At 40.5% G+C, this 23666-nt stretch overlaps 1 protein-coding gene across 6 annotated transcripts in view; it reads left to right on the top strand.

Annotated features, from left to right (window-relative positions):
• The window catches only part of rfx1a (regulatory factor X, 1a (influences HLA class II expression)), a 90777-nt gene extending 67796 nt beyond the window's left edge, over window positions 1–22981 (top strand). For 4 of the 6 annotated variants that reach the window (XM_078429235.1, XM_078429238.1, XM_078429239.1 and 1 more), the window contains 10 exons: window positions 469–605; window positions 1762–1880; window positions 5311–5420; window positions 6110–6261; window positions 6397–6494; window positions 7175–7324; window positions 8384–8592; window positions 10040–10193; window positions 14212–14257; window positions 15880–22981. In XM_078429235.1, coding sequence (XP_078285361.1) covers window positions 469–605; window positions 1762–1880; window positions 5311–5420; window positions 6110–6261; window positions 6397–6494; window positions 7175–7324; window positions 8384–8592; window positions 10040–10193; window positions 14212–14257; window positions 15880–16037 — 1333 coding nt within the window. In that variant the 3' untranslated portion in view covers window positions 16038–22981. The remainder of the gene's footprint in view (window positions 1–468; window positions 606–1761; window positions 1881–5310; window positions 5421–6109; window positions 6262–6396; window positions 6495–7174; window positions 7325–8383; window positions 8593–10039; window positions 10194–14211; window positions 14258–15879) is intronic. The other 2 variants (XM_078429240.1, XM_078429237.1) reach the window with 1 other exon arrangement.
• Window positions 22982–23666: the final 685 nt, after the last annotated feature.

Genomic DNA, 23666 nt, shown 5'->3' with positions numbered 1-23666 from the left:
TGCTTTCTGTCCTTATTCAAGCAAATTATTGCACGCCATTACGTTCATTTGCTTTCGTGGTCCTTCAGTCATTCAGGTGATGTAAAGCTGATGCCCCTCTGCAGATCCTCAGAGAATAACATTTGTTGCATCATATCATTCTTGAATGAAGAATTCCAAATTCCATGATTCATTTTGTCATCACCATGTTGGACATTTTGGTGTCCTGAAGTCTCTGTCACCACTTGTTGTGGTGAAAGCAGCAGATGTCACTTCTAACAGCTTTGTTAGATGTTAACTTCCAAGTCACTGTGGTATCAGTGTTGATGTTTGAGAGACCATTTATGATGGACTGTCCCATTTGGAGCATTAATTGCTTCTGGATCACAATTCTGGACCAAATGTCAACACTGGAAAAAAGGCGTGTTCTATATTTAACTTTTTTTGGAAAATGCTACTTTGACCATAAAGGAATGGACTGTATTTCAGTCCGTTTTCTCCATGTTACAGACTCAAGCCAATTCAAAAGGTGGAAGGGATGACAAATGGCATGGGAGTTGGGCAACAGCAGGCAGGTGGCCTGTCAGATATCAGTGCTCAAGTGCAACAATATCAGCAATTCTTGGGTGAGTTACTGGAGTTGATTTACATCCTTTGTTGCAGGTGGAATACATAGATTTTGTATTGCAGTGCTATGGTAGTCACGAATGGGAACATCGTAACGCTTTCACCGATTTTCAGCTCATCAGTAAAACCAGAATCTTTTGTCCGTTTCACTGACTAATTTATCTGGATGTTGCATTATCTCATTCTTCCCACGGTTAAAACAAATCTTTTATTTTTATCTTTGTTAAATCTTATTTGTATCTATCTATCATTTATTTTACTGTTGTGCTGAAGTTTGTGCCATCCAGAGAATGCTCCATTAATGAGAGGTAATGGTGGAGATGCAGAATGGGACATTTGAGATGGCTTTGATGAACTTCACTGAAGTACAAATTGCTAAAAATCATATACCATATATTTTCATGAACTGCTTAGTGATCTCATTGATATCTATTTGAGGTGAAAATCTACACTATAACTTAGTGGATCAAGGAAAGCAGTGGACATCTCTGTTGAGATAATAATAGAGATAGATGGGGTGGAATGCAAAAGTATGTATTCATCACAGCCAAAGGATATAATGGATTCCAGAGATGCTGCCTGCTCTGCTGAGTTATTCCAGCATTTTGAGTATATCTTCAATATAAAGGATTGTTGTCTATAATGCTCTGATGATCATTGATGCAAATGATCTCTACCCTTATTAATGTGCTCTGTTTATCAACTAATAGTTGTTCAATCCATTGGAAAATATTTTATCAATATTTTTCTTTCGAATGGAGATTAATTTTACATGGTTAGATCTAACTTTAAGCACCTCAATTTGTAAGTCATGCTTATTGACACCTCCAAGATAATAAATGAATCTTTTTTGAAAATGACCAAAAACAATGCAGCACAACTCGTACAAACTCTTAATATCTCCTTCCAATTGGATGTTTAATCTAACGGTGTGAAAACAATTTCTGAATTTTTATATTTGAAATTGACAGGTTCAATTATTGGATGGCTTAAGAACTCAAATCTACAACTACAGAACTGTAAAATTAGCATTCTCACCGTCATGGTTAAGAGCTTGACAATTGATCGAGTGTGTTCAGATTCTCCTTTTAGAGTTTAATGATTTGATTGCAAGCATTTTAACTTTTGCATTCTTCATTGTGGAATATATTTCAGATGCGTCTCGGGCTCTACCAGAGTTTGTTGAAATTGACTTGCAGGGGAAGATATTACCCGACGGTATCTCCATTGAACACGTCAAGGCATTCCAGCACCTTTATCGGGAGCACTGCGAGGTGTTGTTATATTCATAATACATCTAATTAAAACCACAAGCAGTTTATGTACCAAATATAACTGTCAAAGCTTTGATTTGTGACATTCTTATATTTTGGGGAGATCTGTCTTCAGATCTGGATTTAATGAGGATTAAAGCATTACAAATGGAATCAAAGATAGACACAAAATGCTGGAGTAACTCAGCGGGTCAGGCAGCATCTCAGGAGAGAAGGAATGGGTAACGTTTCGGGTGATCCTTCTCAGACTGATCAAATGGAATCAAGGTGGATACAGAAGCGTGCCAAATGGAGAGCCGAAGGTTATACTATTGAAAGGACAGACAACGTGAGTAGAGACCAGTCCTGAAGAAGGGTCTCGACCCAAAACGACACCCATTCCTTCTCTCCAGATATGCTGCCTGACCCGCTGAGTTACTCTAGCATTTTGTGTCCATCTTCAAGGTAGTAATTCTTTGATTGAGATAATGGGAGCACTGTCTGAGGTAAGATGAAATGACAAGGTCAATCAAGTGATTAAGAATATGAGTTGGGAGCGAATAAGAGCTAATGAAGATAATAAACTCTAGGGCAGAGGGCAAGGTGCATAAAATGGTAGTTGCAATTACCAGTGATTGAAAATTTGCCTGGTGCAAAGGCTGAGGAGGAAAGTAGTATAGGATAGCTTTGTGAGAAGATTATTATACTTAGATGAGTGTTCAAGGGTTTTACATTATCAACAAAAGGGTTAGAAGGAAGTGAGATCATTAAAGGATGAGAAAGTACCATAGGTGTAAGGGAAAGTCTAGAGTATGATTTATTGCTGAAAGGCACACTATTACTGTAATTATGTGTGAAGGCAAATGCTGATATATATATATAAATGTGTAAGAAAGAACTGCAGGTGCTGGTTTAAATCGAAGGTAAACACAAAATGCTGGAGTAACTCAGCAGGTCAGGCAGCATCTCTGGAGAGAAGGAATGGGTGACGTTTCGGGTCGAGACCCTTCTTCAGACTGATGTCAGGGAAGTGGGCGGGACAAAGATAGGGTGTAGTTGGAGACAATAAGACTGGTTTGAGAACTGGGAAGGGGGAGGGATAGAGAGGGAGAGCAAGGGCTATTTGAGGTTAGAGAAGTCAATGTTCATACCGCTGGGCTGAGAGGAGATCTTATCGAAACGTATAAGATTATTAAGGGGTTGGACACGTTAGAGGCAGGAAACATGTTCCCAATGTTGGGGGAGTCCAGAACAAGGGGCCACAGTTTAAGAATAAGGGGTAGGCCATTTAGAACTGAGATGAGGAAAACTTTTTCAGTCAGAGAGTTGTGAATCTGTGGAATTCTCTGCCTCAGAAGGCAGTGGAGGCCAATTCTCTGAATGCATTCAAGAGAGAGCTAGATAGAGCTCTTAAGGATAGCGGAGTCAGGGGGTATGGGGAGAAGGCAGGAACGGGGTACTGATTGAGAATGATCAGCCATGATCACATTGAATGGCGGTGCTGGCTCGAAGGGCCGAATGGCCTCCTCCTGCACCTATTGTCTATTGTCTAAACTGCCCAAGCAAAATACGGTATGAGGTGCTGTTCCTCCAATTTGCACTGGGCCTCAGTCTAACAATGGAGGAGGCCCCTGACGTCAGTCTGAGGAAGGGTCTCGCCCCAAAACGTCACCCATTCGTTCTCTCCAGAGATCCTGCCTATCCTGCTGAGATACTGCAGCATTTTGTGTCGACCTGATATATATATATATAGCCAGCCAGTGAGGATGCATTTAGGGTAAAGTGCCACCACCCAGATTTGTGTCAAGGCCATGATATCCATGCCATCATCAACAAGAATGTCTTGATGACACAGATCTTTCATGTTTAATTGGAAAAGAAATGTAGCGGGAGATGTGCAAAGGCCAGTGCTAACAAAGTCACAGGATCGACAGTGATGGAGATTGTTAAGATTAGACAGCAATGGAAATTGTTAAGATTAGGCAGCAGCAAGCATATTGGGCAGGGAGATTGGTGAGAGAGTAGGAATAGGAATACTTTATTGTCACATGTGACTAGGCACAGTGAAATTCTTTGCTTACATACACAATGTATACAAATAGCGGCCTCCTGTGGCGCTGAAGGGCGATGCACTTGGCACTGCTAGTGATATGGATGTATTAATAAATGTATTTCTTTGGAAAATGCCAGAAGGTGGACAGGGGAGTCTCTGAGCTTGGCTAAGGGGAAGCCAAGCCTCAGACAATGAGTGCACAGTAGGAAGGTTGAAGAACATAAAAGCATGGTATGGAGATTAGAGTGCCTCAGAGAAGTGGAAAGGAAGGAAGGTGTGACAATAAGAAAAGTCTAAGAAGGGTAAATAAAAAGGTCAGAATGCAAAAGCAAGAAAATATGAAAGCTGAAATAGTATATTCAGGGCAGCAGACAAAATGGACGTGCAAGTGGACTTAGAAGTGTTTCATTGGCCTGGTTAGGTGGAAATTATTAGGATTTGAGTGTCCTGGCAATACACAGGGAATAAAAAGCAAAAAGTAAGGTTGTCCAGAGATAAAATGAGAGATCCTATGGAACGTAACTGATCAAACTGATAATATTTTTACTAAAATATGTGTCAAGCCCATAATATCCATGCCATCATCAACAAGAATGTTCTGGATGACAAAGTTTGGTACGTTCTCAAACTAGATAAGATTTTCACCTAAAATAATAATAATAATAATAATAATAATAATAATAATGCATTACATTTGTATAGCGCTTTTCTAAAAACTCAAAGACGCTTTACAGGATTTACTAAAACATAGAAAAGCAACAAAAAAAAAAGTAAACGAACAGAAAAGGAAAAATAAGGTGAGGTGACGGTCAGTGGTTGAAGGCAGTGCTGAACAGGTGAGACTTCAGTGATGTTTTGAATGTGGTGAGTGAGGAGGAGTCTCTGATGGTCTGAGGTAGTGAGTTCCAGAGGGTGGGAGCAGCGATTGAGAAAGCCCTGTCCCCCCAGGATCTGAGTTTGGTCCGGATGGGGGGGGACAGGAGGTTAGCAGCAGCAGAACGGAGGGTACGGGTGGGAGTGTGTCTGTGGAGGAGGTCAGTCAGGTAGGATGGGGCCAGGTTATGGAGGGCTTTGTAGGTCATGAGGAGGATTTTGTACTGGATTCTCTGGGGGATGGGGAGCCAGTGGAGCTTGTAAAGGACAGGGGTGTGGGTGAGTAGACGGGCAGCGGAGTTCTGGATGTATTGGAGTTTATTATAAACTAATTATAAACTAATTATGGAGTTTATAAACGAATTATTTTTTAACTAATAAATCTAGATAAAATAAATATATTTCTAATTTGTTAATGTTTTAATTAACGCTATTACAAACTGATTTATATTGTAAGATATAACATTTTTGTCTTAAATGTTTTAGACAAACATTTCTAATTCCACTCTCCTTTAATCTCTATAGGCGATCTTGGATGTGATGGTAAACTTGCAGTTTACTTTGGTTGAAACCTTGTGGAAGACATTCTGGCGATACAATTCTTCCCAGTCCAGTGATGGCTCAGGACTATCAGTGTGAGTGATAACAAAACAATATTCACGAATCAGTGACCCCCCCCCCCTGCACATTAACACTATCCTACACACACTAGGGACAATTTACACATACACCAAGCCAATTAACCTGCAGACCTGTATATCTTTAGAGTGTGGGAGGAAACCGAAGATCTCGGAGAAAACCCATGCAGGTCACGGGTAGAACGTACAAACTCCGTACAGACAGCACCCGTAGTCGGGATGGAACCCGGGTCTCCGGTGCTGCATTCGCTGTAAGGCAGCAACTCTACCGCTGCCCAGTGAGAATTTGTTTTGCCCAGTGAGAAAAAATGTTCTCTTAAAAGAAAACATATGCCCAAAAATTCCTCTGCAGTCACAATATCAACATCAGACGAAGCAGAGTACAACACTCCGGTATGGCTAAGTAGCTGATTTACTATCTAAATAGCTAAACAAAAATACATTTCTAGGCAACATTACCTTCAATTGGATAGAGCTGGTACTTTATATCCAGTTTCAATTTTAAAAAGTCCATTCAGAGGAATAAAAATAAAACTAAAGCTACTGAAAACAAACGGGTCAATATTTTTTTTGCAACTGTGATTTGATTTTAAGAATGTGTTGAATGATTTTAGGATCAAAAGGGAAACGAAGGATTATTGTGTGCTTGTTAGAATTGTCCCATGTCTTTGCTTTCTTTTTTGCAGTCATGATGAAGCTGAGAAACGCCTCCCTAAGTCATGCCTTGTTGTCCTCTGTAAGTATGAGCCCTCCCTGAAGTGGACGAAATACTGTGATAACATGCTTTACCAAGGTCTGGTGGAGATCCTAATCCCAGATGTCTTGCGGCCTATCCCGAGTAAGTAATTTCAGGAAAAATAAATAATTTGTTCATATTGTTTAAAGATTCTGATTGGAGTTTTGTGATGCGGAAGCCACTGTGCATGATGAAATGCTTTTCCATATTGATTAACTTCAGTTAATTCATTTCCAGGTGCCTTGACTCAAGCAATTCGGAATTTTGCAAAAAGTTTAGAAAGCTGGTTAACCAATGCTATGATGAATGTGCCTGAAGAAATGGTTCGTGTGAAGGTAAACGTTTCTGAGATCTCTCCTGTGCAATGTAATGCAAAAGAAAAGGAGGTTAAAATTTGGCAAACATAAAAAACAATCTGAGCCCACTCACTTTATCAGTGAAGTAATTAATGATGTAGATGTAGATTATGAACTCCTGACTTATGAACACACCTACATATGACCCAACGCATGGAACAAGCTGCCAGAGGAGGTAGTTGAGGCTGGGATTATCCCATCGTTTAAGAAACAGTTGGACAGGTAAATGGATAGGGCAGGTTTGGAGGGTTATGGACCAAGCGCGGGCAAGTGGGACTAGGGTAGCTGGGACATTGTTGGCCGGTGTGAGCGAGTTGGGCCAGTGTGGACGAGTTGCGCCTGTGGACGAGAAGGGCCTGTTTCCACATTGTATCAATCTATGACTCTATAACTCCCATAATATTATTAAATTCCCCCAAAATCCGAAGTCTGTACGGATCATTTCTATGAATAGCAGAACTTGATTCCCCTCCCTCCACTTTTAGCATTTAATCATTCTTTTCAATCTTGTATGCTTTTGATGCCAATCATTAAACTACGTTGCCTATCACATTGAGAGATTTGTGGATTTTTAAATATCAACTAATGGATGTCTGTAAAAAATGGAAACCGTTTGTTATCCGGCAACACGCGGTGCTATTCATTTTTAACTTTTGCAGGTGGCAGCAGCAAGTGCCTTTGCACAGACTTTGAGGCGCTACACATCGTTAAACCACCTTGCTCAGGCAGCCCGTGCTGTCTTGCAGAATACTGCACAGATTAACCAGATGCTGAGTGATCTAAACCGAGTAGATTTTGCTAATGTTCAGGTAATTAGCATTGCGTCAAATGCAAGATTCGTGTTCGACCCTCGCAGAGTTAAGAGAATCTCATATGGTCTTAAGTGTGCCTAGTTTGGGGAGACATCATATCCCATTGACTCCTGTTGGGAGAGGCGTGTAGAAATGGCAAAGTTTAATCAACTCTCATATCCAATGATAAATACTGTTTTTCCCTGGGTAGGGGAAACAAGCACTAAAGGGTACGGGATCAAGCTGAGAGGGAAAAGATTTAATAGGAACCTGAGGGGCAATTTTTTCATGATGAGGGTGATAAGTATATGAATGAGCTGCCAGAGGAGGTAGTTGAGGCAGGTACTATCACAACATTGAAAAGACATTTGGACAGGTACATGGAAAGGAATGGTTTAGGAGGATACTATCCAAACATGGGAAAATAGTACTAACTTGGATGGGGCATCTTGGTTGGCATGGACAATTTGGGCCGAAGGGTCTGTTTCCATGCTGTACAACCACAAGTATCAATAGAAGCTTAAAATAGCAACAAAATATACAAAATGCTGCAGTAACTCAACAGTCCAGGCAGCATCTCTGGGTACATGATGTTTCAGATCAGGACACTTCTTCATCCATCTCATCTTCAGTCGGAAAAAGGGTTCTGACCCAAAACGTCATCTATCCATGTTCTCCAGGGATGCTGCCTGACCCGCTGAGTTACTACAGCATTTGTGTGTGTTTTTTGTTAACCACCCTCTATAGTTCCCTGTTTCTACATTCTTAAAATGGCTGCTTTGTTTTTCAGGGAGGATGGTGTCTGGTTACTGGGTGGTGGGGGAAGGTACATGGAAACAGAGATAGCTTTTCTTCTGTTTGTCAATTTCCACAATAACTCTTAATAAGTCAATAACTCTTAAGTGGTTCTCTAGATCAGGATCAAAATTGTGTTATAACTAATTCTGCTCACATAATCCAGATAGCATTCTCTAATTCATCACTCGCATTGTGTCCAACTGGTGTTCTGGGAACACATGAGAAGTACCTGCAGTTCATGAGAAAATTTACATAACAATGTCTTATTGTTTTTGCCAGGAGCAAGCTTCATGGGTGTGTCGCTGTGAGGATGGCATAGTGCAAAGGCTGGAGCAGGACTTTAAGATGACTTTGCAGCAGCAGAACTCCCTGGAGCAATGGGCATCTTGGTTAGACAGCGTGGTGACCCAGGTCCTCAAACCATATCATGGTTGCCCCAGTTTTCCCAAAGCAGCCAAACAATTCCTTCTCAAGTGGTCTTTCTACAGGTGGGCTTTATACTGCTTATCTCCACAGAGCAAACTGTTAAGGGATCTAATTAAGAGGGTCGACACAAAATGCTGGAGTAACTCAGCGGGTCAGGCAGCATCTCTGGAGAGAAGGAATGGGTGACGTTTCGGGTCGAGACCCTTCGTCAGACTGATGTCAGGGGAGTGGGCGGGACAAAGATAGAATGTCGTAGGAGACAGGAAGACTAGTGGGAGAACTGGGAAGGGGGAGGGGATAGAGAGGGAAAGAGGAGCTATCTGAAGTTAGAGAAGTCAATGTTCATACCGCTGGGGTGTAAACTGCCCAAACGAAATATAAGTTATGAGGGTCGATAAGTCATGAAGAACCAGCTCGCCATTTGTGTTATTTAAATTGGAATATGTCATCAATGCACATGAAACAAAATGATATTTTTCATCCTGTGTAGTTTTGTTTCATATACTTTAGCATTCAAAGCAGAGAAGCGTTGGTGAATAAATTTCAAAGAAGTTGTGAAGTCTTAGTCATGTGAGCAGAAGCAGACAATTAGGTTTATACGTTTCATTCAGTGTCGAAACATGGTGCTGCAGCATGCACAACGATTCTTCTTGAAAGATCACCATTCTATCAGCATAGTTATTAGGTTGCAGTAAATATGTTGCCTCACTTTTAATAATACTGACCCTCAACTGTAAATGTGTAATCACAGGTGTGACTGGTGGCATTTTGTGGACACAAGTTTATGGTTTGGAAAGGTAGACATGAATTTTAAAACTGTTTGGGATACCCCCTGTGTTCTTCACAAGCAATTGATGATTAAAGTCTAGTCACTTATCCCATAATTAGAACAAAATGCATGCAAAATTGGATCTGAATTTCAATGATCTTTTGTTAGTTATTCTTCTTTCTGGTGTCGTCCTTGCACTGCTGAAGCTCAACACCCAAAAGGAGAAGGAATCCTACAAGGGATGACATTTCAATATGTTTCAATATCATGACAGTAATAGTTATATTTAATTAACTCTCCAGCCCACGTGCAGTTTAAAGGGGGAAATATTCAAGTCCTTTTTGTTCAGGAAAAAAAAAACTTTCTATAGTCCATGCAACTCTATAAAGCCAGAAAATGCTCAGCAGATCAGATAGAATCTGAGGAATTCAGGAAGGCAGTCAATACTTTCGTTGAATTTTTATTTCACTGGTCGCCCCATCTTAATTACAACATCACCAGTTTTTGACTTTTTTTTATTGAAAAAGCCAGCACTCTGAGACTTGGATCCTTCTTCACTTAAAAAATACATGGGGGGGGGGGGTTTGCTATTTATCCACCTGATACATTGCTTTTTTTTAAAATCATGGAGAGAATGATACGGGATACTTAAGGGCTTCAAAAATAAATAATTGAAGACTGTGTTCCAAGTTTAAACATGTATAAAGGGATTGCAGAAACAGCTTCTCTTCTTATTCTAGTTCAATGGTGATTCGGGATTTGACTTTAAGGAGTGCAGCAAGTTTTGGGTCTTTTCATCTCATTCGCCTTCTGTATGATGAATACATGTACTATTTGATAGAACACCGAGTGGCTCAGGCAAAGGGAGAAACACCCATTGCTGTCATGGGTGAGGTAAGTCTATATGTGTCTCCCTGTCATTTGAAATTGCACATCGGTATGTGTTATTTTTTTACCTGCACGCTGAGTACAGTCATTGTAAATGTTTGCTACAATTTGTACAGCTGCCACCTATTGTTGACATAATGTGCACTTTTCCAATTGCATAAATAATGAGCAACTATTCTGAGTTGTGAAAGCACTAAACAATCTAATTTAAAAACTAGGAAATACCCCTTTAAATTTTTAGAAAATAAAATATCCATCAGTGTAGGCTTCAGCCAGCAGAATCTTCAAATATCATCTTTCTGAAATGTATGATAAAAACATTTATTATGCATTCAATTATATCATTCGTGCTAAATTCTGATGTAGAACAGAGTCCAGAACTGAACTAAATTTAAATATTTACTGGAATAAGCAGAGTGGCAGAGCAGATGTGATGTATTGTGGTGATGTAAATTAGAGTAGTATTATAACATACATACCTTGCATCTGCTGTATTATGTATATATCTAGTCTGGTGGCAAATTGATTAAAAAACAGTGGCCTGAGAGCATTGATGAATATCTAAGTTGATAACCATGTGAACTAGTTGAATTGGAGAATGGGTAATCTAATACTTTCCACTTTGTGGGTCTCACTGAAAGACATAATCTTTAATAGGATTAAGATTTTACATACTTTTTAAGCTATTTTGTAGTGGGTCATGGATCATGTATGAGTTCACAACTTTGCTCTTATTTTAAATTTTATAAAAAGGATTTTTAAATACGGAGGAAAATATTGAGTTATCAGGATTCTTAGATATGTGGGTTAACAATGAGAACATAATTTGAGTTTTGGTTCAAAATTATTAAATGCAGATATACTCTAAATAATGAAGCAGTAGCCATTATAAGCAAAATGTTAGGTCAAAATTGAATATTTTTTAAGGGTTAGTATTGAAAACAGCTGGCATCTTTAAAGTTAATTTTGTTGAAGTGATAAATATGTGGAAAATTGATTCAGAAATTTCTTGAAAAATGACATGTTTTCAGTCAAATCAATGTAAATATTACTCTGTAATTTGTGATGAGAAAGATGTAGTATAAATTACAAATTGGTGCACATTGCTGGATATAGTTTGAGCTGTTTCCTAGTTTGCCTCACAATACAGGAATACAGAGCTTTATTTGTCATTCGGTACCGAGGTACCGAACAAAATTACATTGCAGTCACACACAAAAAAAAAAGAACACAAGACACATGACCCCAACACAAACATCCATCACAGTGACTCCAAACACCCCCTCACTGTGATGGAGGCAACAAAACTTCCAATCTCTTCCCCACGCCCACGGACAGACAGCTCGTCCCCGACCGACCCGCACAGTCCCCGCAAGGGGATGGAAGTCCCCGCGGCCGAGCCGCACCGGGCGCTGAAAAGTCCCGCGGCCGAGCCGGGCGATTGAAGGCCCCGCGGCCGTACCGTGCGCTACTAAGTCCCGCTGCCGAGCCGCGCCGGGCGATGTTAGGTCCCGCGGCCGAGCCGCACCAGCGATGTAAAGTCCCGCGGCCGAGCCGCGCCGTGCGATGGAAGGCCCCGCGGCCGAGCCGTACCGTGCGCTGCTAAGTCCCGCGGCCGAGCCGCACCGGGCGATGGAAGGCCCCGCGGCCGAGCCGCACCAGCGATGTAAAGTCCCGCGGCTGAGCCGCACCGGGCGATGGAAGGCCCCGCGGCCGAGCCGCACCTGGTGCTGAACCGTCCCGCGGCCGCGCCGGGCGATGTTAGGTTCCGCGGCCGAGCCGCACCAGCGCTGCTAAGTCCCGCGGCCTAGCCGCACCGGGCGATGTTAGGTCCCGCGGCCGAGCTGCACCAGCGGTGTAAAGTCCAGCGGCCGAGCCGCACCGGGCAATAGAAGGCCCCGCGGGCGATGGAAGGCCCGCGGCCGAGCCGCGCCCCGCGCCGTGAGGAAGAGACCTAAAAAGGAAAGGTTTCCCCCACCACCCCCCACCCCACCCCACCCCCCCACACATACACAGCCAAAAAACAAAGACAAAAACCATCCCAACACCGACACACAACAAAAAAAAGGAAAAAAGACGAACAGACTGCCAGCGAGCCGCAGCCGTTAGGCGCCGCCACACGTCATTTCACCATGTTTTAAGAAATGGCTGTATTTGTGACCTAACCTGGCCGCTACTGATACTTCAGCAACACAAAAATAAATCTAATTAATTTCATATTTATACTCCTGCAATCCCAGAACCTTAGACATTCAGAAAGAGAAAAACTAAAATGATGAGGAGTTATTCTTTATGCAAATGTGGGTGGCACAGTGGCGGAGTGGTAAATTTGCTGTCTTTTAGCACCAGAGTCCCGGGTTTGATCTTGTCTACGAGTGCTGTCTGTACGATGTTTGTACGTTCTCCCTGTGGGTTTTCTCTGGGTGGTCCAAATTCCTCCCATTCTTCAAAGACATACCCAGGCTTGTAGGTTAATTGACTTCTGTAAATTGTAAGGCCCTGTTTCCGCCGCTGTATCTCTAAAGTTTAAAATCTAGAAGTCTAAAAGTTGTTCCCAAAGGTTTTCAAAGTTTAAATGTAATGTTTTGCTGCCTTTCCTTTCTGAGTCTTTAGTTTCCAATCGCTTTCTGGTTCCCCTTAGATTTTTTTTAATGATTTTTTAGATTTAAGAGATACAGCGCAGAAACAGGCCCTTCGGCCCACCGGGTCCGCACCGCCCAGTGATCCCCGCACATTAACATTATCCTACACACACTAGGGACAATTTTTTACATTTACCCAGTCAATTAACCTACATACCTGTATGTCTTTGGAGTGTGGGAGGAAACCGAAGATCTCGGAGAAAACCCACGCAGGTCACGGGGAGAACGTACAAACTCCGTACAGACGGCGCCCATAGTCAGGATCGAACCTGAGTCTCCGGCGCTGCATTCGCTGTAAGGCAGCAACTCTACCGCTGCGCCACCGTGCCGCTGCATATCTCGTTTGACGGTTATCATTGTTTTTCATGCTTTGCTCTGCTTTCTCTATCCTTAATTCTCCTTGGTTAAGCCAATAAACTATTTGTCCCATGTGTCCCGGAGATGCCATTGTGCCGTCAGCTCACATGGAAGCAGTTAGAACTGAACGGCGAGAAAAAAAATGTAGCCTGCGGATAAATTGCCTCAACAATTCTGTGCCAATGGAGCAAGTTGAAGTCACTTAGTAAAAATGTAAAACAAGAAAGTCCTGTCAACAAAACAACTGAATAAATGTTTATCTTCCAATCAACAGTCGTTTCAAATGCTGTTGTTTCCAAAATTGCCAAATTCACTACACATGATAATTAAATATTAATTGGCTGTGGAGAAGAGGAAATGTTGTGGTGACTGAGCAGCAGAAATGGATCTTATCAGATTTGAGCTTATCAGATTTTCCCACCATTCTCTTCGGCCATTCCATTTCTGTCTCTTCCCCTTGCCCCCTCTCACCCTTCCTCCTTCCCGCAGTTTAAGTGAAAAAGTATCCTTCAGGAAATGTGCTTCAAGTGTGGCTATCGAGTTAAGGATAATTATTATCTCAAAAGCTTATAATGTTGGCAAACAAGCACTGAGACTGTGGATTGCGAACATTTCAGAATTCAGTAAAAGAAGACCAGGACATTGTTAAAGAAAGAACAATGCAACAGTTACCAGCCAGAAACATAAAGAAAATAGTATAAAACTCTCTTCCTGCTCCCCCATCTCTCATCTTCAACGTGAAATATTAACTGTTTCTCTTTCCGCAGATGCTGTTTGACCTGCTGAGTGTGATCAGTATTTTCTGTGTTGGCCACTTTTGTTCTGACAGCGTGATTAAAACAAGGGAATCAACAATCAGCTTCTATTTTCTGCTTTAGAAGATAGCAGTTGCGATGCTTACATCCTTAAGCTGCTTCTTGTCAGTCAACCATGCTAATATTTAGGCTGCTGGGTCATATCTCTTCAACCGTTTTAGTATAGCAATGCAATAAAATGAAACTAATATTTTTTCCTTTGCATTCCAGTTTGCTGATCTTGGGCGGGCTTTAAACCCTCTGGACCCTGACAAAGGTTGGTACAGTAACTGAGCACAAAATAATTTAACGCATCTACAGTTTTCTATTACAGCTGAGTTTATGGCACTGGAAGAAAATTCTTTGAGGTGAAAGTAAATATTTAATAAAATCTGGAATATTGTCATGCACCAAAAATGATCCTCTCTTCGCCATGAGTTCAAAGATTGGCTTCTAAACTCACCCTGATGTGGCCAGATCTCGCTTCAGTGCATACCTCAGCAGATAGTCTTGGATCTTAGAGAATGCCAGTTTGGTGTAGTCTGGCAGGGACCAGTGCAAGACCAGTGAAGTTCAACTCTTTATGTTCAGTGGGGTTCTTTATCAATATGTGGTTTCTTTATCAATATGTGGATTATTTCAGTGCATATCCCTGGGGGAGCCAATGGAGCGCAGAGTTGGGTTGTACACCTGATCAGGATGAATATCAACAAATATCCCTGCATCAACTCTTCCCAAATTTTACCCTCAAACCAAGGAGATGGATGACAATCTCATCTCCAACACAGCGGTCCCAAAGGGGTGTTGCCGATGCTCTGATTGTGAAGGATCTGATGGGGGTGGCCCTTTAAGGGAATGGTCTCGGTGCTTCTTTGTAGTTCTGACAATGAGGCATTCTGCCAGAGGACTAGGCCTGGGAGAACAATTGCCATTGACTCCTTTTCTACAGACCTCTGATGGCATTTTGTATAGACTACTGCTGATTAGTTTGTGGTGAAAGGTGTTGTATGAGTCAAGGGTGGCGTGGCATGTCCAACTAAAAGGAGTGTGGTCAGACCCATTCTACACTGAGGACTGATAAATACTTTGCCAAAAGGGATAATTGCCCTTTGCTTACTCGTCAATAAGCATCTTGGTGTAACCATTCACGAAAGTTGCCATCAGAATGACCACATTGGCTACACTTTCCCCCCATTTTAATGGAGGTCTGCCCATTGAGTTCATGCAAACCAATACATTTCTGACAATTAAAGGTCTTGGGTGATTGCTGCAGACACAGCTGTGGGGTATGGGCAAGTGCAGCTTCACAAGGAACACATTGCAATTGATAACCAGGTTCAATCCATGACTGATGGAGAACCTGGTATTCTGTTGCTGGAACACCAGTTTATCTTTGCCTTATCTATACACTACACCCAGTTCTTGGTGCTTGCCCTGCCTCCTACAGTTCATATCCTCAGCACCTCTTTTCTTCCTCAAACTCCAGCTCTTTACCTTTATACTTGCTGGAATATCTTTCTGAACCAGCCTCATAAGTGATAAGAGCAGAGTAAGGCCATTCGGCCCATCAAGTCTACTCTGCCATTCAATCATGGCTGATCTATCTTTTCCTCTTACCCCATTCTCCCCATAATCCTGACACCCCTAATATCCCTATTTACCCCTGAATCCCCACCCTGTCTCCGATTCTTAAATTAATTTGATTTTTTTTATTCCCTTGAATCATGTCTATTTTTTGTGCCCTATTGAAACAATAATCTTAACCATTAGATCTTTTAACTTTGCATGCACAAATAAGAAACGTACTAGGTGTTTAAGTAGAATTCTATGGAGGCATAAGATTGGGCTGTGATCAACTTGTATCTGTGTTTCTGTTAACTTCATGTTCTGCTTGATCAGATGAAGAGGAGGAGGAAGAGGAAAGTGATGATGACAGCCAACAGGAGATTCCAATGGACAATGAGCCTACGTTAGTGACGGACTCCTTGCAGCCACCAGCCAAACTGTCACGGACAGACTCGAGAGGAGTGTTTGTTCAAGCACCACCAACCAACTGAATATATAACGTAGGATGCAAAAGAGGAAAGCTTTTGCTTGAATTTAATATCATTAACTCTCCATCCCTGGCACCTGATAGCCATTGCATAGAAAGACATTGTCTATAGTTATCACGAGTATCAAACCTCTACCAAAATTATTTTAGTTCAACATTTATTTATAAGTTGTATTTAAGAAATAAAAAAAATCTTTCCACTAGGAGTAGAGTATATTAGTAAATGACTGCTGTTACATAATTACTAACTTTAAAAACACACAGCTCACAGATTATATGAGCTAAAGCTCTACCAAGCTCAGTATTGTGCTGCTTTTGAATGTCACAGGAGCCAAAAATTGCCCAAACACCACGATTTAGTCTCATTCAGCAGATGTTTGCTTGTTTTTTGTCAAGAAAATAAGTAACATTGAATATTTTTTTGGTGCTGCTGTAATAAAACAAAAGGGAAAGTCACTCTGATTTCAAAAGCAAATACGTATTGTGATTTGCTCAAACCTTGTATTTAGGTGCACTAAAAAGTGCATTACTAAATACTGCTCACTTATAGGAAGCAGAGTGCTTGGTGTTTGGCTTTCCAGTGTACCATTAGTTAGAATAAACTTTGAAACCTACTGGATGGTTGGGTCAGCTTTTATGAGTTTTTAGAAAATTGCACAAGGAACTTAACCCAGCTAAAGTAATCCACAGTTAACCTGTCGCCAGGAATAGAAGGTTGAAGAGAGGATGCAGGAATGAAAATGCTGAGACATAACTCACTGATAATTGACAGACTTGCTCATACTTTCACTCTGATGAACATTTCTCTTTTAGATCAGTCTTGGGAGGGTTCTTCAGCCTTTTTGCTTGTCACTGGCTTTTAAAGTGCTGTGTATTAGACTTGTTAATAGAATGTGCAGTTTTCAAATGGTCAGCTGCTGGTTTGCATAACGGAAAAACACTTTGCTTTTTTAACTTTCACACAGGTAAATCATTTCTAATTTTCATGATATATTTTCTTCTACCGTTCATACAATTAAGGTTATGTCAAGCAAAATCTACATCATCTTGCTGTTTTGTCCTTTGAATCAGTGGCTCTTCTACTGTTTATTGCTGCAGAACTTGAAGAACTGAGCACTTACAATAAGGTACTATCTCAAAATGAGAAATTATTATTTAAAGAGTTAAGCATTCACCTTTTGTTTTCTTGGCTTTAAACTCAAAATTAGTTTTCCTTATGTGACTGAGCTAGTCAGAAATTGAACATTTTATTGCCTATTGAATTAAAAAAGTATTTAAAAAAATTCTGTAATATCCCATTATCAGGGCTGGTTACAATAGTTACAAATGAGGGATATGAGAGAACTAAAAGTTAAAATAAGCTGAAAGCTGCAAATTTTATACATTACATAGTGTATGAAGTGTCCTAAGATTGAGACTTAGGGGGCAGGTTTTCTGATTATGTTCGGCAAGTTGCATTATTTTAGGTTGAACATTATTACCTTTGTAGTGTGTTTGATCCATTTGTAGGCAGCAGAAGAGAGGAAAAATATCAGGATGCTATTTTGTTAGGTTGTAACTTTCCCAATAACATAATTTAGTTGGTGAATAGCAAAATTCATACCAGTACCATTTTACTAATCTACTGACACGTGATCAGGAGCTGCTGCATGCAATGTTTCTAAATATAATTTTTGCATTTTATTTTGTAATTGATAGATTTACCATAGTAGTATTGGTTTGTTCTGTTCTGTGCAGCTATCCCCTTCAATATCGTAGCAAAAAATAATAGAAAATTAGGCTGTTCGCTTTACATTTCATTGTCTTCTCTGGCATAGTCCTAATGAACTTTGTTCTGTTGGATGAGCCTTGCCTTGAATATCAATGAATTTTGAGTTTATAGACAATTGCCATAACAAGAGTTCAACTCTATCAACTTCTGAGATATATAATATTTACATTGATAAAGACTAATTGTTGATAAAAACTAAATTTGCATCAATGGGAAATTTATAATATTTTCAACTTGCCCACTAACTGTATTCAAGGCCGTTGTATTAAAATACTATTGCGTTAAGATAAATAATCAGAATTCAGGATTACAAATTTAACTTGAGTAGACCTTTGTTATATGTTTCTGCCTAACATTTAATTTGAGTTTAATTTTCTTGGAAAGGCGTTTTCAAGGTGATTCATGAACCACTGCTGCCCTGACAGCTCAGTGACCTAGGAAGCAAAGAAATAAAACAATTTTTGAAGACCTTTGGTTCATTTGAATCGGTGTTTAAAGAAGAATGGCTAAAATGGAGGTGATGTGTTGAATGCTTTACTAAACAGTCTTTTGGAAGCTATAGTTAAAACCACTTACAACTTTTTGGATTCACACTTATTTGAAGGGATAGATACATTTCAAAGGGAACTGCACTTATTGGAAATAAAACCAGAAAATGCAGGGGACAATCAGCAGATAATGCTGCATTGGTGAATATGCAAACTCCCTGCAGTTGGATGCATAAATAGAACAGTTCCAAAGGGTTAACTAACAATTAGGATATATATCTTAGAAAATTATATTAACTGTTAGTTGCTTTATTACCATTTAAGTAAACAACTGATGCATAGCACGATGAGTAAAATTAATTCTGGAAATTAATTTAAAATAATATTGGTGCAGTCAAAATGAAAATAGTACTGAGGGATGCTGAAGGTAAGGAGAGAATGTGTAATTGGCCACAGATAAGGAAATAAACAAAGCTGAGGAAGAAATGCACCAAAACCAACTTTATTAAGTTAGTTCGCTCAATAGAAATGGAAAGAAAATGATCCCAGGGCTGTTGTGTTGGTGTTGTGCACAATTATCCAGTACATCTAGAAGGAATAAATTATAATCAAAATTATACTAATGCTTAAATGAAAACAAAGATTCAACGAAACTGTTTAAGATTTCAGAATCAGGGTGCAAAACTTGGTTTTAGTTGTGCTGGTCTGAATTAAGTCCTGCATTATGACAAATCGAAAGAGAAGCAGATTGTTTTAATATTTATTGTTGATTTGTCGGCCCTCTGAGGATTATCCTTGCCAGTAGACATCGAACCATATAGTGTGGAAATAGGCCCTTCGACCCAACTTGCCCACACCGACCAACATGTCCAAGTAGTTGGTATAGATTATCAACGAGAAGTGAAACTGTCCTACATTGGCTGTTCTTGATAATTAGTAGTAAATTATCTTTTTAATTGAAAGATTAAACTTTTAATTAGTTTAAAAGTTAAACTAAGTTTTAAAGTTAGTTTTAAAAGCACAACGTTTTCATTCCCTGCCGGTGGCATGTCCCCCCAATTTCCATGCCAGATTACTGTCCCGTGAAGGCATTTGGAGTACGAGAACAGCTCCATTAAAAGCTGCAAGCACACAGTTTAGGCCTGCTGGAGACATTTTCACCACAAATGCACATTCTCCACATGGTAGTACAGTGTTGTGGGAGTCAACGACTCTTAGATTGTTTAGAAGTTCATATGGAAACACTCTTCTATACGGTGTGGAAAACTCCACGCAAGAAAATGAAACAACAGGTTCAGCAAAAAAATAGGTAAGTATGTGGCATGCTTGCATTTTCTATTTTTAAAATACCTCCACCCACTAAAGGTTGGATCAATTTTAAGCTGTTGTGGTGATTGAACTGGAGTAGATCAGTGATGTTCCAAACTACAAGCCTCCCATGTACCATGAGATCCATTTCCTTTGGGTCGGGCATGGTTTTCTAGACCACAGCATTAGGCGCTACTGCATCTGGACCTGCTAATACTCTCTTTACACCCATCATTATCTGTGTGCATTGCTAAAAATGCGAGTATTCCGCATTGTAATGAGGGAGTTCCATCGACTATAACAAACTTGTGGATGATTTGACACGGGCCTTCCAAATGATTGGAGTAACCTGCTGATGGTACAGTTTGTGTAGTATGCAACCATACCCAAGCAAAGGTAGAAGATGAAATAGCTTTCATTCGGGGTGAACTTAGATTGAAATGGTCGAAGAAAGGACAGTAGGTGCAGTCCTCTCCCTGAAGTGAATTGGAGTCATAGTTCCCCACTGTGCCTCCAAAGATTGCTTCAACGGCAAAGTTTTGTTCTTTTTAATTGTCAGTAAGGACTTTCAGCTTGTACACCGAAAGTACTGGGTTATTCGTCGGTTGTACATTAACAAACTGTCTCGCAACGTGAAGTATTTTTCTGTTATGCTCACTGCAAACCAGCCGTCAATGTTACAGTCTCTGCACACTCTCTTAACAGCTTGGCAGTGGACAAGACAAGAGCCTCACCGTCAAAGATCGATGTGACTGCCCAAAACTGAGCTCAGTCATTGAGCTTTAAACAAAACTGCCCCATTTTCAGGCAGGAATATTAATAGATGTCTAGTTTGATGATAATTAACTCATTAAGTCACGTAACATTGAATGTGTGGAATTCAGATATCCCTTGTTCCGTGGAAAGGAGAACATGCTAGGTAATTGAAGAACACGAGGAACAGCAAACACATATGCATCAAACAATAGATTGTCACAGTCCTCCTTGATCCAGTAGTGACCACTAGCTAGCAGGCCCAAATCCAGGACAATGGATTCATGTACTATTGCTCCCTGGCCAATGTAGACTTGCCTTCCTGGAAAGAGATAGGGTTGCTCCCAACATTAATGTGTTGCCTGGTCACCAGTAACTAGTATTGATGGGAGACGATCTTTAGACAAGTGCCAGGAGGATGGGATGTTTCAGTTGTTCTACTTATAGTGTGAAGAAACAGAGGTTGTTGTTCTGCCAAATTCCAATTCAACAGCCCAAACAAAGTGAGTTTGACCAGTTGGGGCCTGGGATCATATGCCTGTGGTGAGTGTGTGCTTACTATTGGTCTTGTCAATTAAAACCTTCATAGCCAGCAAAGGCCCTGTGCTCAAGACTTGTGTAAACTGGAGCACCATTTTAGAAGCCAGAAAATAGAGGAGCTCTTTATATCTTAAAACACACATTTCTCAAAGCGGAATTGTACCAATACTAAAAGTCCAGCTGTGCATGGGCGAGGGAAGCAGTTTTGCAGATCATTCAGTTTGATTTGGGCCAACTGCTAAAAGGGAAGTTCAATATGTGAATGAATGGTTTGTGACTTGGACAGTCAGGCATGGATAAGTGCACTTTCTGTTAGTTGACTGTGAACCATAGCCAGAACACTCTGTCAGAATGTCCAAAAACTACTCAACGATAAATACAGTTGTGAACATTTGTTACCATTTGCCCAACTAATCCAATTTTAGCATTGAACCAAGGAACACTCTGCTGCAATGCACTAATACACATGTAAAATCCTACTTTCTAGTCAAAGGACTGCAACTCTTAAAATATATACAGTGGCATGTTTAATAAAGTCTACTATTGATAATTCTTCATTTGATGAAATAATTCAGTTTATTTAACGGCAAAAAAAACAATAGTGAATTATAGGAATGTACAGCCATTTGTTCTGTACAGAATTATTATCTGGTTATTAAATCTAATGCTGGATTATTTAGATATTCCACATTCATAATTATGCAAACAGTAACTCATTTTTAAATCCTTTTTCAGCCAAGCAGATGGGACAGGATGATAATTACAACCTGTGTACTTCATGCCCACAGTCCACATGTTGTCTTGACCCAGCATCTGATGTTCTTACCTCCCTGAGGAAACTAGTGGAATTAATTGCAATTTGTAAGCGCAATGTTCTTACACAACCAAAGTGTGCAATTGGAACCATATCCACTCTGGCAGCGTAATGTAGCTGGATATAAAATGAAAATATATATACAGCAGGATTTCTGATTTATTTCCAGCTAAGCTATGGTAGTGGAATGGGATAAATTCGAGGAGCCCAGGTATTGATTTATAAAAGATGTTGTCTCTTATATGTTTTATTGGAATTATAAACCTATAAATTCAAGCTTCCTCCATTTTGAGGCAAGTTTTAGTATCTTGCGGAAACGTATTTATATATCTGAGATTATTCTGCATCACACAGATCCAAATTATGAATATATATTTGAGAAATGGGCATGGCTGCATTAGGCTTTCTGTTTAATTTTGCCATTATTCACCATTTTTACGAAGCCGTACTTTGGTCATGAGAGGATCCTTACCTCTGTTGTGAGGGATGTATTCTCAGCTTCTTTCTGCACTGCAGAACTTAGCTGATGCCTCATAGTTCTGGTACATTAGAGAATGTCTAAAGAATACAGCCTCAAACTAAGATAAGTGCCTCTGTCAAACCACCCGAAGATAGGTTTGCAGAAAGATAATGCACGTGGTTACCACTCTCTCTTCACCAATAATATGGCATTGAATTCTGTTTCCTTCACACAATTCTAGTCAACATGATGAGCCTGATGGCAGAACAGTTTGTTGCCTTTTGTTAACACTTAATATCAACTTAAAATCATTTGTAGGGTTTTTGTTTTTTTCCTTTTTCAAATAAAGAGTGTGTGATGTGACTTATGTATTTTGCAGTTAATTGAGGCACTTGTAATATATTTGTTGTACCAGTTTGTAACTCCAAATTACATATAGTTTTGAAAAACTAAACAATCTGTGCTTTTGTACGTAATTATAATCTTTATTACACGTTGCATTAATATTGGGTGAGTTGTGAAAAGAAAATGATTATTTGATATATTTGTTTCTGAACCATTATGGCCTTATTTGTTGGAACTTTAGTCTTGAGATACATCTGTGAAATAGTTGTATGCCGTTCTGTATCGGGAAAGTAAATATTGTATTTTGTATAAACACGAAATGCTTAGTTTTGTTGGAAACTGGGAACTTTGGTTAGCTTTTACTGAGCTACGGATCTGGAGAGAAGGAAGCAGTGTTTGAGACTGCGCTGTTTAGTGTTGTAATTCAGCTTGGGTTGATATGTCAGCATTTGTATGAGTGTTTTGTTTTGGTGCAAAAGCTGTTTTCTACTTTTTGTAGTGTTTCTTTTAAATAAAAGAGCAGATATAACAAGAATGTCTATTGTTGTCTTCTACTTGAAGTCTTAGGAATTGGACACTTTGTCATTTTGCACTACCATAACAAGGAGATATTGTTCTCCAAGAGACCATGGCCTAAATTACTTTAAAATAGATTGAGCAGTTGCTGAAATCTGCAGCAACAGAGAAGCTGGAATACTTCTCACGGGATCCTCGTGTGGTCATGGTGGGCATTGCAGCACTCAGCTCACTGGCTCCCCATGTGGCCGCGGTGGATACTGCAGCGCCCTTGCGGCCGCCTCGTGTGGCCAATGCCAATTCTGCAGCTCACGGGCTCCTCGTGTGGTCAGTGCCGGTACTACAGCGCCCTGCTCACGGACTCCTCCTGTGGCCGACACCGGTGTTGCAGCGCTCTGCTCACGGTCTCCCCGTGAGGCCGCGGTCGGCATTGCAGCTCACGGGCTCCCCGTGAGGCTGTGGTGAGGTATTGCGGCTCACGGGCTCCCCATGAGGCTGCGGTCGGCATTGCAGCTCACGGGCTCCCCGTGAGGTAGTGGTGAGTGGTAAGGTATTGCAGCTCACGGGCTCCACACGAGGCTGCGGTCGGTATTGCAGCTCACGGGCTCCCCATGAGGCTGCGGTCGGTATTGTAGCTC

Source organism: Rhinoraja longicauda, chromosome 37 (assembly GCF_053455715.1).
Source record: "Rhinoraja longicauda isolate Sanriku21f chromosome 37, sRhiLon1.1, whole genome shotgun sequence".
Classification (NCBI taxonomy): domain Eukaryota; kingdom Metazoa; phylum Chordata; class Chondrichthyes; order Rajiformes; family Arhynchobatidae; genus Rhinoraja; species Rhinoraja longicauda.
The sequence above is the reverse complement of the archived record's forward strand: the minus strand, read 5'-3'. Positions and strand labels throughout refer to the sequence as shown.